This window comes from Carlito syrichta, unplaced genomic scaffold (genome assembly GCF_000164805.1).
Source record: "Carlito syrichta isolate Samal-C Ts95f unplaced genomic scaffold, Tarsius_syrichta-2.0.1 Scaffold305517, whole genome shotgun sequence".
Taxonomy (NCBI): domain Eukaryota; kingdom Metazoa; phylum Chordata; class Mammalia; order Primates; family Tarsiidae; genus Carlito; species Carlito syrichta.
In genome coordinates, this window is record NW_007249613.1 from 1 (window position 1) to 17775 (window position 17775).

The 17775-nt window shown below is 39.8% G+C and overlaps 1 protein-coding gene across 1 annotated transcript; it reads right to left on the bottom strand.

Moving 5' to 3' along the window:
* Window positions 1-2960: 2960 nt before the first annotated feature.
* Window positions 2961-15223, bottom strand: ACSM6 (acyl-CoA synthetase medium chain family member 6; the record flags this gene model as incomplete). The annotated part of the gene is made up of 6 exons (XM_008061709.1): window positions 15023-15223; window positions 11087-11298; window positions 7750-7893; window positions 7271-7427; window positions 6372-6454; window positions 2961-3084 (listed from the first exon to the last, which is right to left on the bottom strand). Coding segments are annotated over exons 1-6 (849 nt in total), but the record flags the coding sequence as incomplete, so codon positions are not given.
* Window positions 15224-17775: the final 2552 nt, after the last annotated feature.

Consider the following 17775-nt stretch of genomic DNA (forward strand, 5'->3'; position numbering starts at 1 on the left):
AAGATGTGCTGTTTTCTTGCCAGACAGAATCTTTCATAACATGAGATTAGTGGGAAACACTGCAATAAAGAGAACTTTTGGTGAGGAGGATGCAGAACATGAAAATAGAGAATAGTTTGCTAACCATTCAATCAGCATTCTGTCTAGAGGGCACTATGAAAATATTCTGGAGGGAGAGAAAGGGTCAGGAAGCAAACAACCCTGACCCAGCAGCATGAGGATGAGAATGCAATAAAAGAAAAATCAGCAGAGGAGCTTATACAATGGATATACTATAGATAGCAGGAATGGGTGGTGAAATGTTAACTTTTTTGGATTTAATTAAATGAATCTATGAGTATGACATAGACAGAATCTGAGATGGAATTGGGCCATTTCTCAGGTTCCCTCTTTCATAGATTTGAATCAACCTGCTTACCAGTGTGTGAGCCTTACCGTGAGGTCATGAAGATTTAAACCTTGTCTTCTGAGCTTTCTTTAACTTTCTAAGTGAGGGTATTTTCTAAGCCATATGGCTTTATCAGGGGCCTCAAATCATAAACCTCTCCGCAGAGCCTGGGCAATCAATCCTAACTGCTTTTGTCTTCCTTCAGGCAAGCTGAGGTTCTCTCACTCACCACAGAATGCCTTTGGAAGTGTAAGGACAGAAGTAAGTCCAATGAAAAGGCTTTGGTGTTGCCAAGATTATGGAATTCCCTTCTTATATTAACTTATAAACTGGTAGTAAAATACAAAATAAAAGTGAGAAATCTCAAAAAAAATCTTATATTTCCCATGTTGGCTATTTCAATGGTTGAAACATACTTTGAATTTTAAATTCTTTCAAAAATATTTTGTGTGACTTTTCATAAAATGTACCCCGTTTTATGGACTATCTAGCAGGAATGCAACGAATGTAATCTCTGTTAATCCTATCCAGCTAAAAAACTTTTAGACCAATTTATGCAAAAATTTGGCAACCACACAAATGTACCACCTCTCACCTTCCTACTATCTGTAGTCTATCCATTATATAGCGTTTCTGCTTCTTTCTCTTTTCCTATGTGCTCATCCTCATGTTGCAGGAACAGGATGGTTTGATCCTTGACCCATTGTGTCCTTCCAAAATCTTCCATAGTACCTTCTAGATAGAACATCAATTGAGGGTTAGTAAAGTATGCTACATCTCTATCCTCTTCACTGAATGTCTTCATCGTTTGCTCTTCCATGGGAATCGATTACTAATTTTTATTTTTCTTCAAGTGGAGGCTGTTGATTGTTCTATATTCTTTGGGTTTGGCATCCTTTGAGCTCCCAATACCACCTCCTAAACCACTGTCTCTTTGAGACTTACACCATTTACCTTTACTACCCTCCAAGACTCTTGGTTGCTATAATTTACAAATCTCCCAGTTATCTCTTATCTGTTAAACCTTCAGGATGAGGTTCACAATCTTTCCATTTACTCCATGTTCTACCATCACTCTGAGCACCTTTGACATCTATATGTATTAGTTTTACATCCTGGCCTCTTACTTCTTTGACCCTAGTCTCCAGGGAGTGTCATGACAATCCACCTGTGGCCATATCCTTGAATTTGGCATCAGCCGTAAATGTTCCACCTTTGAAATATTAAGTCTGTGCATCTCACTTTTTGACTACTACTGCTGTGGAATGAATTGTGTCCCCCGAAAAATGTATATGCTAAGCCCTAGCACTCAATGTGATGGTATTAGGAGATGGGGCCATTGAAAGGTAACTGAATTTAGATTGAGGTCTTGAGGGTGGTGCTGGGACCCTCATGACATCAGTTCCTTTATAAGAAGAGGCACCAACGGGGGATGGTAGCTCATACCCACAATTCTGGCTACTTTGGGAAGCTTAGGAGGGAGGATCACTTGAGGCTGGGAGTTTGAGACCAGCCTGAGCAACATAGCAAGACCCTGTTTCTAAAAAACAAAAACAAACAAACAAACAAAAAACAGGCATGGTGGTATGCTCAGGATTGCTTGAACTCAGGAGTTCAAGGCTGCATAGAGCTATGATCATGCCACTGCACTCCAACCTGGGCAGCAGAGTGACACTGCTGTCTTTAAAAATAAGAAGAAGAAAGAGAGAAAAGAGAGATATCAAAGGACTTAGTCTCTGTCTCTCTCTCTCTCTCCCTTTCTTTCTTTCCTCTGTCATGTGGACTTCTACTCTCTAGAATTGTGGAAAAAAGTAATTTTTGGTTGTTTAAGCCACCCAGTCCATGATATTTTGTTAGAGCAACCCGAGCAGATGAAACAAGTACCTTTAGTCCTTTCATCTCTCTTGACATCTCCAGTTCCTTGTCTTTTCACCATTGATCTGCCTTTTCTTGAATTCACTTCCTTCCCTAATCAGCTTAGATTCTTAGTCTCTCATTGTAGCCATTTTCTTATCAATATCCCTAGATCCTTTGTTCACTGCCCTTTTATTGCACCTTCTTGGCAAAATGTTAATCTTGTTTCAACCCAGTTTTCCACTTTAACCATGCTTGTATCTGTGTTTTAGAGTGATATTGGAGAAAATCACACAATTACTTAGACAGTGACTTTGAAGATGACTGCTTGCTCACCAACCTCAAGGGTGCCCATTTCTTCTTTAATTTCTGTAATCTACTTCCTTACATTTCCAGCAAAGATAATTTTAAACATTCTCCACTCAAACTCTTTTTTCAATTCTTATCAAATGACATTGCCTCATATTTCATAGAGTACATAGTAATTGTCAGACAGAAGCTAGCTCAACTTCTTGCTTTTATGAGTTTACACTTACCTGTACCCATAATTCTTTGTCTTACAATGGCAGAAGAGTCCCTCTATTTTAAGCCAATTCTTCTTGTAATTAAGATCTAATTCCCTGCATTTCTAGTGTGTACCTAATGCTTTGACAATGTGCTTACACAGTGAGTGGGTAAGTGTGGTGTCTGGCTAAATGGAGAATCAGCATCAACCTACAGTTTCTGTCTGCCCGTAGCCTTCATAGATGTCCAACTTAGTGATGCGATTCCAGGCCTCAGTCACCCCAGGGCTGATGGATCCTCCTGCAGCCACGCAATGCTTCAGACTCTTGAATCTGTAGCTGGAGAGGCATCAAAAGTTGTTCTTTAGACTTATTCTACTAATGACAAGTCTGTTGTAAAAAGAATCTTGGAAAAAAATGATGCAGATATTGCCAAATATTATATATTAAAGGGTGGTTGAGTTCTTATTACGACTCCATTAGATAATCTCTTCAACACCCATAATGATCTGTCTCCAGGAAGATTCTCATTTACTCTTCTGGACAAGAGACATTAATGTTAAAAGTGAACCGATCAATACTAACTGATGGCAGGAAGCCAGCCTTGTGCAGAAACTCTTCAGAGTTTCAGTACATCTCCAAAGCCTGAGTTGTGTGTGAAGGCTGAATCAGAAACAATAGGATAAAGCAGAAACTAAGTTTGTAAAGTCTGTGGATGGAAAGAGAGCCACCAATTTTACAATTTGGCTCAAATTCTCTGGATATTATGAGACATTACCATGGGACCTCAGATGCAGATAGACTAGTAGTAAACATTTTAAAATAAACTTATAATTTACTTTTGCATATTTGATCGTGGTGATGGTGGAAAGATCAGCTGTGGGAAGAAGATTACAAAAAAACTCTTCATGGTCTTAGATAAAGGAAGGGTCACCCTGTGTATTTTGAACACAAAAATGTCAATTAATGGTTACATGATAGCTCGTCTGCATAAGACATCATCTGCCTACCCAGTTAGAACCTGAGACTAAGAAATATCAGAACTGGGAAACTGTTTATGAATTACCTCTCAAGGCATCATCATGTCATTTCCTTTGTATTATTAATTTCAGGGTATAAGTGAGAGTTGCCTATTTTAAAAATTTTAAATGCTTTTCTTTTAAGGGTATGAGAAGTAGTCTGAACATTTTATATGGTTATGGCATGTGGATGAATAAATTATATGTCATATATTTGTTGGCTGCTTGTATGTCTTCTTTTGAGAACTGACTATTCATCTCTTTTGCCCACTTTTTAATGGGGCTGTTTGTTCTTTTCTTCTCGGCACATTTGAGTTCCTTGTAGATCCTAGCTGTTAGACCTTTGTCAGACATACAGTTGGTAAATATTTTTCCCCAGTCTGTGGGTTGTCTCCCCGCTCTCTTGGTGGTTTCTTTGGATTTGCAGAAGCTTGTCAATTTGATGAGGTCTCACTTGCCTATCTTATCTCTTATGGCATGGGCACTTGGGGTTTTGATTGATTGCCAGTTCCAAGTTCCATTAGGGTGTCTTCTGCATTTTCTAAGGTTCTTATAGTTTGGGATTTTACATTTAAGTCTTTGATCCATTTAGAGTTGATTTTTGTGTAAGGTGATAGGTAGGGATCTTGTTTTAACCTTCTGCATGTAGTCAGCTGGAAGACATATGGCAGTCAACTGATACTTGAAAAAATGCTCAGCCTCACTAGTCATCAAAGAAATGCAAATCAAAACTACACTGAGATACTATCTAACTCCAGTCAGGATGGCTATCATCAATAACTCAAAAAACAGCAGATGATGGAGAGGATTCGGCGAAAAGGGAACACTTCTACACTGTTGGTGGGAGTATACACTAGCACAACCCCTGTAGAAAACAGTGTGGCAATTCCTAAAAAATCTAAAATTCAACCTTCCATATGACCCCGCAATCCCCCTACTGGGAATATACCTAGAAGAACTCAAATTACTCTATTAAAAAAGACATCTGCACACATATGTTTATTGCAGCATTGTTCACAATAGCAAGAACATGGAAACAACGATGCTGCCCATCAAAAGAGGACTGGATAAAAAAATGTGGTACATATACACAATAGAATATTATGCAGTTATAAAGAAGAACAAAATCATGAACTTCACAGCAACCTGGATGGACTTAGAGTCTATAATACTGAGTGATCTTTCACAGGAAAAAAGAACTGAGTATCACATGTTCTCCTCATGAGTGGACCTTGAACAATTATCGTAATACTATAAGAAAAGGATTGCCAGTAGTGGAAACTGCCGGGAGAGGAGCAGGGAAGTGGGATTGGTAATAGTGGGAATCTGCCTGCGGAAGAGGGGGCATACCTCATCAACAAGGGTACCTGCATAACAAACATTTGTATACCTAACCCTGAATTGTACCGCACATCTTTAAAATAAAAAAAATTAAAAGGAAAAAAAAAGATATGCCATATTTGAGCATAACTTTAAAAAAATTTTAGATTCTGGGGTACATGTGCATGTTTGTTAAATGGGCATATTGTGTACTGTTGAGGATGGGGCTTAAGGTGCCCCATGCCCCAGATAGTCAACATTGTACCTGTTAGGTGATTTCTGAACCCTAACCCCTCACCTAACCTCCCTTCTTTTAGTGTCTTCAGTGTGTCTTATATTTCCATCTTTGTGACCATTAAGTTCCCACATATAAGTGAGAACATGCAGTGTTTGATGTTCTGTTTCTGAGTTATGAACATAACTATTCTTAACTTGCTCTATAAAATGCCAACAAACTAGGTATTTCTTCATGTCATCATAATTTAATATGCTAGTGTTGTTTGCTACCCTAAACGCTTCCTTCTGTAGAATATATGTCCTTCTTCACAGAGCTAAAGTGAAGCTTAGAGTTAAATAATTATTTAGCAAATGCTAAGGCTTAATACAAAGCTTTGGAACCTGAGATTTTTCATTAATCTTTATTGATGTTGATTAGCATGTCTACTTCTCAATGAGTGCCCTAGAGAATTCTAGAATATGTGCAAAGATGCTAATTTCAGCAGCTTGGAAACCATCCAAATACTTTTGATAAGTACTTGGCTCATTAACATACAATTCATTAATATTAAGGATCACTAGGCAATGTTTAAAATATACTATGCATATTATCATAAATAGAGTTCTAAGGTGCAGTGTGGAATGAAAAATGCAAGTTTCACCATGATATTATAAAGTATGGTATCATCTATATAATCCTGCTTCATGGGAATGAATAGATAGGCATAGATAACATTTACTTTTAAAAGGATTAGATGGATTTATAGCTAGTGGGGGAGGTGGTCTTTGTCTTTAATATTTACCTTTTAAAAACAGGTAATATCTTATCTTTAATGTTTATCTTCTTAAATGGAGGTGCAATTACCCACTAATTAAAAAACCCAAACTTCTGATTATAATTAAGTTTTATATTCTGGACTCTTGTGGGACCAGAAGATACAGACTTCAAAAATGATGAGGGAATAAAAAAATCCTATACCATAATGGAGTAATTGTCATAAATGGCAAAAAGATGGGTGTTAATAAGGGTTCCTAGTCTTTTTTATGGCACCCTAAGAGATTCTCTCTTACCTGGTGAAATATTTGTGCTGAAGCAGTTTCTGGTACATCCATGGGTTTCCAGATAGAGTGGTGATGGGAAACCTGGACAGGGCCTGGGCCCCCAAGGAAGGAAAAACCAAATCTGTATGTGAAGATGAGAAAATCAGACTTTGGGTGGAAAAGGTACAGCAAAGAAGGACATTAATTTTGAGACTCGGCTGGGGCACGTCCTTTATCTTGAGGATTTAGTGATTCCTCACCCTCTAGACATGAACCTTGGAAGATAATTTAGCTTTAGTTCTCTGAATCTAGGAGCTATCAAGTTCATCACAGATACCTGAATGGATACACAGTCAGGCATTTGCTTCTGAATCTCCCAAGACCCTTGTTTAGATCTTTATTGCCTTGAATAATAAACCTAGATGTTGCCAGTGAGATTTTTGATTGTGAAGGCAGTTTAGAGCTTAGCACAACAGTTTAGACATTGTGCTCTGGAGTCCATGAGACCACAGTTTAATTCCTAGTTCCACTTCTGTGATTCCTTGGGCTAGCTACTTAATGTCTCTTAGGCTTTGTTTCCCCAGTTCTTGCCTCAGCATTGTTGGGGAAATGAGACAAAATAATGCATATACAGTGCCAGTAAGTAGTCAACAAGTGGTAGCTGATATTAATATTACTATCATCTTTATTATCAGTATGTCCTTTTAAGTTTCCTTTTCAGTGGTACAGCTGAAATAGTCAAGTCCTCCTAATACTAAAGGGTCTAGAGAAGTGGGAGGGCACTGCTCTCAGAAATAGAAAAGCGTCTTCAAGTCAAGATCACATTCCAAATTGAATTCTTGCCCATTTTAGATATGAGTCAGTAGATCATGGCTAATAGCCCCTTCTGGCCCTTGTCCTGCACAGAGCACACAAACAACTGCTCTTACATTTAGAACAGTCTCAGGGCAGAAGGTTGGCATGTGATGCAGAAACACACAGGCTCCTTGGAGCCAAGCTCCGAAGGCAGTGCTCAGAGATAAAGTTCCACCAAAGGCATCACCCAGACTCCATAAGACATCTGTCGGCTGGAGATCCATCCACTGTCTGAAGAGAAATGGGCAAAACTATGTGAATTCTTTCATGGTGGTACTAGCAATGACAATAATCACGCTGGATCCCTCTCAGCTATGTGGATTTTCTGTTCTTCCTCTTTTCCCCCATCCTCTTAGATTTTTGATCTATAGTAATTTAGTTTTGATTCTTTGGTATATACCTTCCCACCCTGTTCTCAGTTCCATTCCTTGTCTCAATATTGACACTCTGCAGTCTTGAGGAAGAAACTCCTTTCTTTGTTTTAGGCCCATTACACTCTCCCTTCATTCCCAAGAGAGGCGCTCTCAGACCTGTATAGGCTGTGTGAAGATACCTGGAGGCCTGGCTAAATCCCATTCCCAGACCATACTGGGAATACTCGACCAGTTTGGGAGTACCCATTTTCCTGTTGGTGAAGAATATTGCCATTGGATCTTGACTGTCAGTCCTCACGCAGGTCTTCCTTGGAGGGGCAACTCTGTAAGTCACAAAAGAGGCAACAGCAAGTTTTTAATTTGGGTTCTGACTTGGAACCTAGCCTTCTGGATTGGTAAGCTCTAATTTTTTTTTTTTTTGAGTTGGAGTCTCACTCTGTCACCCAGACTGGAGTGCAGTGGCCACTCCTGGTCACCGCAGCCTCGACCTGCTGGGCTCCGGCGATCCTTCCGCCTCAGCCTTCCGAGTAGCCGGAATTACAGGCATGTGCTACCACGCCCGGCTGATTTTTTGATTTATTGTAGAGATGAGGTCTTGCTGCCCAGGCGGGTCTCGAACCCACGGGCTCAGGCAATTCGCTCACCTCAGCCTCCCAAAGGCACGGGATTACAGGCTGAGCCACCGAGCCCGGCTAGGCTCTAATTTTTTAAAATAACACCTGGTGTCTTGGTATATTGGGGGAAGATTTGCTAGAGGGGCAGCTGCCATTTTTTACTTTTGTTTTTTAATTTTTATTTTTTTCATTGTCAGACAGGTAGTGTGCCAATGTCGTAACAAGGTTTGAGGGTGGCATATCTTGCATGTACACGTGAACACCCAATCATCACACTTATGAGCTACAAAAGGATCATTACTTTACAAAATTTTTGCATTGACTTTTGTTGCACAAGAATTATATGATGCATTTACACCCCAGCCTTATTTTTTCCTTGTCTAAGGCCCTCTATTCACTTGATTGTTCAAGCCAAAAATCTGTGGAAATCTTTGCTGTCTCTCTTTCCCCATACGCCTGTCTACCATACCACATCCTAGTTATTGGCAAGACCTGGCGACTCTATCTCCAGAACATGTCATGAGTCTGTCTCTCTTCACTGTCTCTACTCAGGTTGGGGGACTGGAGTGAAGCAAGTGGAACATTTGCCATATTCATGATATTTTAGGGGATGCCATCACATTCAGGAGTGAAGATAAATCATTTTTTAGTGAAATATTTAAAAAAACTACTGCATAAATTCATAATAAATAAAATATCAACATTTTAAATAATGATGGGACAATGAGAGCTCCCAAACTGGTCAAATATTTCCACTATGGTTTGGGAATAAATTTTAGCCAGGTTTCAAGGTATAGTTTTACACAGCCTATGCTCAATCTGGTACTTGTATGACTCATCTCACTTGATCACCCTAATCCTGTCCCTGGTTTCAATACAACTTTATTGAGCCAGGCTCAGTGGCTTAGCCTGTAATCCCAGCACTTTGGGGGGCCGAGGCAAGTGGATTGCCTGAGCCCACAGGTTCGAGACCCACCCGGCAATTTGGCGAGACCTTGTCTCTACAATAAATAAAAAAAATTAGCCAGGCGTGGTAGCAAGTGCCTGTATTCTGACCACTTGGAAGGCTGAGGCAGAAGGATCACTGGAGCCCAACAGGTCGAGGCGGCGGTGGCCAGGAGCGTGCCACTGCACTCCAGTCTGGGTGGCAGAGTGAGACTCCAACTCAAAAACAAAAACAAAAACAAAAATCCTCAAAAAACATTGTTTATAAAGATAGGAGCTGGCTTGTCGGCAGAAGTTTGCCCATTTGACTTTTTGAATTAAAATATTTTTAATTATTTTATTTAAAAATGTATAAAATTATTGAAATGAATAATTGCAAACATGATATAAACATATGTAATACATATTTAAAATTGTATATAGATTTTTAAACTTTAATTACAAAAATTGTTTTATAATTCAATTTTTCAAAATTGTGTTTTAAATTTAAGATATTATTTCTTTGATCACTGAATTTTTCAGTGCCCCTTTAAATTTTGTGGCCAAGACGAATTCCTCATTTGCCTCGCAGTCCTGTCTCATGGCCACCACTGTGACCCACACCAACTTGTTGTCTCACCTGGATGTCTGCAGAAGTCTTCTGCTAGGTCTCTTTATCACCTTTTTAAAATTCTCATTGTTCATACAGCAGTTGAATGAATTTTTGAAATGTCACTCAGACCAAGTCCTTCTCTCAGTGTTTTCCAGACGACTCCTGCATGGCCTGAAAGACCCGCTGCAGTCCCTCCCACCCTTGTTCTTCAGCCTCCTATCCTCCTACTCTCTTCCTCACTCACACACTTCAGGCACCCTGGTATTCTTTCTGTTCCTCAAACAGGTCAAGCTGGTGCCCATCTCAGGTCTTGCTCCTTCATGTTCCCTATACCAGAAACACGATTCCCAAGGATCTTCTAAAACCTGGCTCTGTGGTGTGCACAAATCTCAGCTTAAATGTCCTCTTCTCAGAAGCCACCATCTAAAATAATTCCCTCATCTCCATATCAGGTCACTTTATCTCATTTACCTGGTTGTGTTTTGGAGTTTCTTTTGGAATCTGTATTATTTTGAGAATTTTTGTGTTTTCTTTGCTATTTATTTTGTTTTCTAGAATATAAACTCCATGAAGGCAGGGACTTTGTCTGTCTTGCTCACTTTTACATTTCTGGACACTAAAATATTGCCTCCTAATAACCACTTTTATAGTTATCATATTTGATACAGTAGTAGTTCCCCCTTATGCTTGAGGGATATGGTCCAAGACCCCCAGTGGATGCTCGAAGTCACGAGTAGTAACTGAACCTTATGTACACTGTGTTTTTTCCTATACACACATACCCACGGTAAAGTTTAATTGATACAACTAGGCACAGCAAGAGATTGACAACAATAACTGATAATAAAATATAACAATATAATGTAATAGAAGTTATATGAATCTGGTGTCTCTCTTTCTCTTCCTGTTTCTCATAATATTTTATGATACTCACTTATTTTGAGCCATGGTTGACCACAAGCACTGAAACTACAGAAAAGCGGAAGCATGGATAAGGGGGGCTACTATATTTGGCTAATCAGAGGATGAACATGGCATCATCTCATTGTTTCACTAAGTATTTTCCTATTTCTCAGTGAGGGTATGTTTTTTTTGTCATGTTTTGTAATGTGATTACTGGTCATTAATACTTCTATCACCTATTTTTTATACCCTCTTCCAGAATGAATGCTCAAGTATAAGTCAGGAGATGAGACTTTTACTCAGACTGAGAACTTTTAAGCCAGACCAGGGGTTTTTGTATTGGGGGATAGTCTGCTGTCCAGCTTCCCATTCTGACTACTCACCCCACCTTCTTGTACATCTTCCCATCCTCCCAAATCCGACATTTTCTTGACTTAAGCAGCTTGCTTTGTTATCACTTACTGAAACAACTCCTTGAAGTCCAGCCATCCATCATAGCTCTTATCTGACACCAGTAGCTTGGTCTTCAAGGTGGGACAGTTGAACATGACAGAGTCCACGACTGGAGCCATAACCTCACCAGACACAACACACTGGGCCTTAGACATGCGTAATCGACAGCAAATTTCCTTGGCAGGCAGCTGGGGGCTCCCAGGTATAAAGGTGATTCCTAAAACACCATGAAAGAATGCTTCATTCACATCTTTTAAGTAGAGAATATTTCCCCAAGTGTCCTGGCAGGCACAGATGGGATCTCTGAATTACCATCTCTCTCTGGGGTGTTTCCCTTCTGTTGGGCCAATGACACAATGGCAGCTGGGGAAGAACTGAGACGGGTAGGAGACTGAACTCATTGAAGCAAACCAGCTATGAGTGGCTCTGCTGATGTTATCTCTTCCTCTCAGGCAGTCCTGAGTTTACAGGTTAGGTGTCAGCTACTACTTGCTACTTGAAATGGATTTTGCAACTGTAGTGCAAGGGAGTTATGAAAACTTCCTCTTTTGTTGTTCTCTCCTTGCTTGAGAATGGCTTGTACTGTGGATTCCTGAATTTGCATTGGAAATAAAACAGTTCTTTCCTCTCTTCTTGGGCTGTTTCTGTAGATTCTCTTTCATCCACCAGTTGAGAGCCTCCTATGAGACTGGCACATACTGTCCTAACAGAGGCTTTCCTTGACTTCTCAAGCTTGGAGAATGTCTGGGAGCAACTTATGATGCCACTATGATTGTCTTGCAACAATCCTTATGCTCCCTTCTATACACTCTGCTTCTTACATTGAAATCTCTTGGATACTATGAGAAGGTCATTGTTCATAATAGCCCAAGCATAGAAACAAACTAAATATCTATAAACTGATAAACAAAATGTGGCATGTATATTTACACAATGAAGTGCTATTAATTCATTAAAACAAATAGAGTAATGACACATGTTACAGCATAAATGAACCTTGAAAACATTATGCTAATAAAAGAAGCCGGGAACAAAGGGCCACATATTGCATTATTCTATTTATGTGAAATATCCAGAAGAGACAAATCCAAAGAGAGAATGTAGATTCATGTTTGCCAGAGGTTAGGGAGAAGGGAGATGTGGAGTGACAGCTAACACATGTGGGTTTCCTTTGGGGGTAATGAAAATCTTCCAGAATTAGATGGTGGTGATGGTCACACAATTGTGTGAATATACTGAACTACAGGGTTGTACACTTAAAAATAGTGAATTGTATGGTCTGTAAATTATATCCACAAAACAAAAGTCATAAGGAATCAGATCTGGAATGGACTGGGGAGTTCATCTAGTTCAAGTTTCTCAATGTGCTCATGGGAAGACTGAGGGACAAAGTGAAAAAGACTTGTTCAAAGTCACTCACTGTTATCTTATCGCCATCAAGTGATCCTTTAGCATCTAGTATAGATAGGAAACTGCAACCGTCAGTAACATAAATAAGCTATCTGTCTATAGATAACTGCAAACACCTTTTAAGTATCCCCACACTTAGATGAAGCATTTGAAAAGCAGTGCTAAATAGCGTTACTTTATTTTCTCTGTTGATGTGTAAGAACTCTTTCTATATTAAAGTAATCAGTCACTTATCTCTCATATGTTGCAAACAATTTTTTTCTATTTTGGCATTTGTCTTTGCCATGGTCTGAATGTGTGTGTTCCCCTCCCCAGCCCAAATTTATATGTTGAGATTCTAAACCTCATGGTGATGGTATTAGGAGGTGGGACCTTTGAAAGGTGATCAAGTTATGAGGGTAGGCTCCAATGAATAGGTTAGTGGCCTTAAAGCCCCTGGGAGACTCCTCATGCCTTCCATCATGTAAGAATACAGCTAGAAAAATCCATATATGAAACAGAAAGCTGGCTGTCACCAGACACACCATCTGCCTTGATCTTGAACTTCCCAGCCTCCAGAACTGTGAGAAATAAGTCTATGTTGTTCATAAGCTACCCAGTTTATGGTATTTTGCTCTATCAGCCTGAATGGACTAAGCTAGTCTTTGAATTTCATCTGTGGTGTTTTAAGAAAAAATATTAGAACTTTATAGATAAAAATGTATCTAAAAATAATCTAACAGTTCCTCCTTTTCTTTGTTTACAGATGTAATGTTGAAATTTCTTGTGAGAATGAACATGTATTTTTAAAACCAATTGACTTATCATATCAAATATTTCATAACAATTGGTAGAGCACCCATGTGTTGTTAGAGCAGTTACTCTGCAACTTGCTGGATGTCACCCAAAGGGCATGTCAGATGCAATTATATAGAAGGATCACATATATATGGAGAAAGAGAGGTGTGCATGCTGGTCCCTTTACTAGATCTGTCATACAGATGCATCTTGTACATTATGGTGATTTTTTTTGACAAAAGGAATTTTAAAAATTTTATAAAGTGTAATACACTGTTTTTCTTGTTTGGGTATTTGATATCATATCTATATCTTCCCTGAGATTATGTATTTCCTTATATTTTCTTCTAATACCTGGGTTTTCTTTGACATTTCAATTTTTAATTGTTCATTTGAAATCTATTTTGGTCCATTTTTGGGGGGTAGAGTTATGTCACTTTATGTTTTCAAACAGTTATTTTTAAATTATTTAAGAATTAATCCATACTTTCATTACTGGTTTAAAATGCCATGACAACTTCTTATGCATACTATGTCTGTTTCTGGGCTTTCAGTTTTGTTTTTGTTCATTTATCCTTGTACCATTAGTAAACCATTTTAATTACTGTTAAATGCAAATGATAGCCCTTCCTCTTCCACCATTGTACTGGATATAGCCAAGGATATCACTGTGTGTAACTTAGCCTCAGGTAGGAAGAGTTTCTGGTTGCCCTACCTGAAGTGGTCCCATGTCCTTTCTCAGATACAGATCATTTGTCCCTCAGGATAACTCAGTCCCTTGGAAATTGGAACAGTCAGGAGCCTGGGTAGACCTGAAGGTAGGGATCACTCCCTTACTTTCTTTGTGTGCCTCCTACAACTGACACCTTGTATTTTTTGTTTTTTGTTTTTTGTTTTTTTGTTTTTTGGTTGTTGTTTGATTTATTTTGCTTTTCATCTAGTAGTCCTGTTAGCAGGCAAAGGCAATAGGCTAGGCTATTTGTGGCAACTTCTAATGATATGAATTTGGCTCATCCCACTTTGGTTTTCATAGGAGCCTCCTGACTAAAAAAAAACGAGTATGTCTCCATCCTAAGGATAGAAAGTCAAGTGCCATAGCAAACAAAGAAGAATGATATTAGGGGTAGGCTCCTTTTCAGTATCCTTCACTTCTCCCTGGCACATGACTGAAGCATTTATTGCTAGTCATATTTGTGTTGGAGCAGTGAGCCTCAGAGGCATGAATGTCCAAAGAAGCAGCTCTATCCCAGCAATAACCACAAGCTGGTCCCAAGCTCATTTTGGTGACCCTCAAGGACTGTTTTATATTGGATATAGAGGAGCTTTTACAGATGTTCCTACACTCTCTTTTTAGAAATGAAGAAACTGAGGTCCAGAGAGGGCAAAGCATGTTTACTCAGTCTTCCACTTTGATGTTGACTGTGTTTGGACAGAGCTCTACGTTTCCCTGAGATAAGCGGTCTGCGAGGTGGTCAGGCACTCTATGTTAATCTTCACAACAATCCTATAAGACTGGCAGCATTGCTGTCCCTATTTTATAGACAAGGAAACCAAGACTCAGAGAGGTGCAGTGTTGCAAAGGTAGTCAGCGATGGAGCTGGAATTTAAACCCAGGTCTGTTTAAAGATTCTCACACTGTGATAAGAACTCAGGTATCAGATGAACACCTCTCTAAAATCTCTCCATTCTGTGAATGATTGAGGCTGGGATTCACTTGAGCCTTCAGACCTAGAAGTCCCTCTCACATGCCTTATCCAGTTGCATACAGGCCAGGCAGATCCAGTAGGTTTCCGGTGTTGGGGGCAAGATTATCATCAGTCGGTCTCCACGACTAAGGGCACAGGTATCTGAGAGGATGCTAGCTGCCTTCTGGGAGAGTCGAGCCATTCTTTCAAAGCCCCATCTGTCCTCTTCACCTTTGGCACCAACCTCCCAGAGGGCAGGGTAAGGCCCCTTGAATCCATCCTAATAAAAGTGATCAAAATATTGAATATGAGTCAGGGTGGATATTAGTGACAGGAGGCCTCTGTTGCCAGATACCACCCTTGAGTGACTGGATCTTGAAGAGAGGCCAGGATGCCTGGGTATTGGGGGCAGTGACTGTTCCTCAACTGGCACAGAAATATTTCATGTTTAAACTACTAGCATGACAGTACTGGTGGGTTAATGTCAGATCTGAGCCTAGGAAAGAGCCTCTTGGGAGAACTCAGCAAGTAGAATGGTGAAACTGACCCTATTCAGGATAGTAAAGATTTCTCAGAGCAAGAATCTTACTGGTGGGTATCTACCCAAAGGAAAATAAAGCATTCTATTAAAAGGATATCAACAGTCAAGTATTTATTGCAGCACTATTCACAATACAAAGTCATGAAATCAATCTAAGTGTCCATCAGCAGATGATTTTTTTATACAACTTTATTTTATTACAGAGATGTGGGGTGCAAGGTCAGGATTAGGTACATAAGTAATCTAGCGTAGGTGAAATTTGGGTTTTCAACTGGTCCTCACTTCCCTTGGTTTAGGACCAGGCAGCCTGTGTGTTGTTATGTGCCTCTCCCCCTTTGCTGGCAATGTCCTGCAATGGCTGATCCCTCCCTTGTGTTATTGTGATTAATGTCCGGGTCCCACTTATGAGTGAGAGCATGTGGCGTTCTTTGTTTTCATTAGCGAATAATTGGATAAAGACAATGTGGTGCTTATACACCATAGAATACTATGCAGTCATAAAAAGAATGCAATCATTTCTTTTGCAGCAACATGGATGGATCTGGAGGCCATCATCTTAAGTGAAATAACTCAGAATCAGAAAATCAAATACCACATTTTCTCACTTATAAGTGGGAGTTAAACAATGGGTACACATGGGCATATAGATGGAAAGAATGGACTCTGGGGACTCCATAAGAGGGGAGAGTGGGAGGGGCTGAGGATTTAAAAAGTACCAGACAGGTCATGCTGGCTCATACTTATAATCCCAGCATTTTGGGATATCGAGGTGAGAGGATTGCCTGAATTCATGGGTTGGAGACCAGCCTGGGAAACTTGGCAATACCTCATCTTTACAATAAATAAAAAAATTAACTGGGTGCGATTGTGTGTGCCTGTAGTTCTAGCTACTTGGAAGACTGAGGCAGAAGGATCACCAAAGCACAGCAGGTCGAGGCTGTGGTGGCTGTGAGTGTGCCATTGCACTCCATCCTGGGTGACAGAGTGACTCCAACTCAAAATAAAAAGAGGAAAAGAAAAAGAAAAAGAATATAATTCCTAGGCTGGGCGCAGTGGCTCACACCTATAATCCCAGCATTTTGGGAGGCCGAGATAAGAGGATTACTTGAGTCCAGGGGTTCGAGACCAGCCTGGGCAACTTGGTGAAATCTCATCTCTACAATAAATAAAAAAATTAGCCTAGTGTGGTGGCACATGCCTGTGGTTCTAGCTTGGAAGTATCACCTGAGCCTAGTAGGTGGAGGCTGCAGTGGCCAGTAGCATGCCATTGCCCTCTAGCCTGGATGACAGAATGAGACTCCAACACAAAAAACCAAAAATAAAAATTACCTACTGGGTACAGTGTTCACTATTTGGGTGATGGGTACACTAAAAGACCAAACCTCACCATTACACAATCTATCCATGTGACAAACATGCACATGTACCACCCGAATCTATAAAAAAGGAAAAAAGAAATCACTGCACAATCCTGTTAGTAGAGAAAGAATGCCCTTCTCCTGCTCCATTCTGGTATGGTTCCTATTCTAAATTATACCTATTGTTCAATGCATCTTATTTTTTAGTGAAGCAATTTTTGAGGGGGAAATAATTTATTTTCCATTATTGTTCAGTGATGGCATAGATGAAGGTACATAAACCTTTCAAAGTATCTTCATTCTGATGAAGCCTTTCTCTCCTTGCCAAACAACACAGGTATTCCTCCCTCCCTCCCTGAAGATAGAGGGAAGGAGGATTCCTTCTTTCCTTCCTTTCTTTTTTCCTTCATTCCTCCTTTCGGTCCTGTTTCTATTCTCACCTCTTTCCCCCTTCCTCCTTTTCTTCTTTCCTACCTTCCTGATTTCATTTCTGTCTTCCTTCCTCCATCTCTTTCTCTCACCTTTCTTCTCGTTCCTCCATCCATCTCAGAAAACTCACAGAATTGTTGCCCTGTTCTAACCATTTCAGAACCTCTCATGATAATGAGAATTGGTGGGGGTAAGTAGGAAGCATTCCCCAGCCCCATCCCATCTCATGACCAATAACAAGCACAACCATACCCCATCCCTCATCAATTTTCTATCTTCCTGTCTACCATATTTGGATGGGTTTCAGGGCCAGGCCACTAGTGATATATTTTATTTCTGTGGTTATGGGAATAATTTCCATTACCTTTCTATAATATCTTTGCATGACCCAAGTAACAGCTCTGCTCATATCACTCAAAAATCTTCACTGGCTCCCCACAGCCCATCAATTCAGATCCAAACTCCTTTCCTCAGCCTTCAGGACCTTTGTTAATTTTT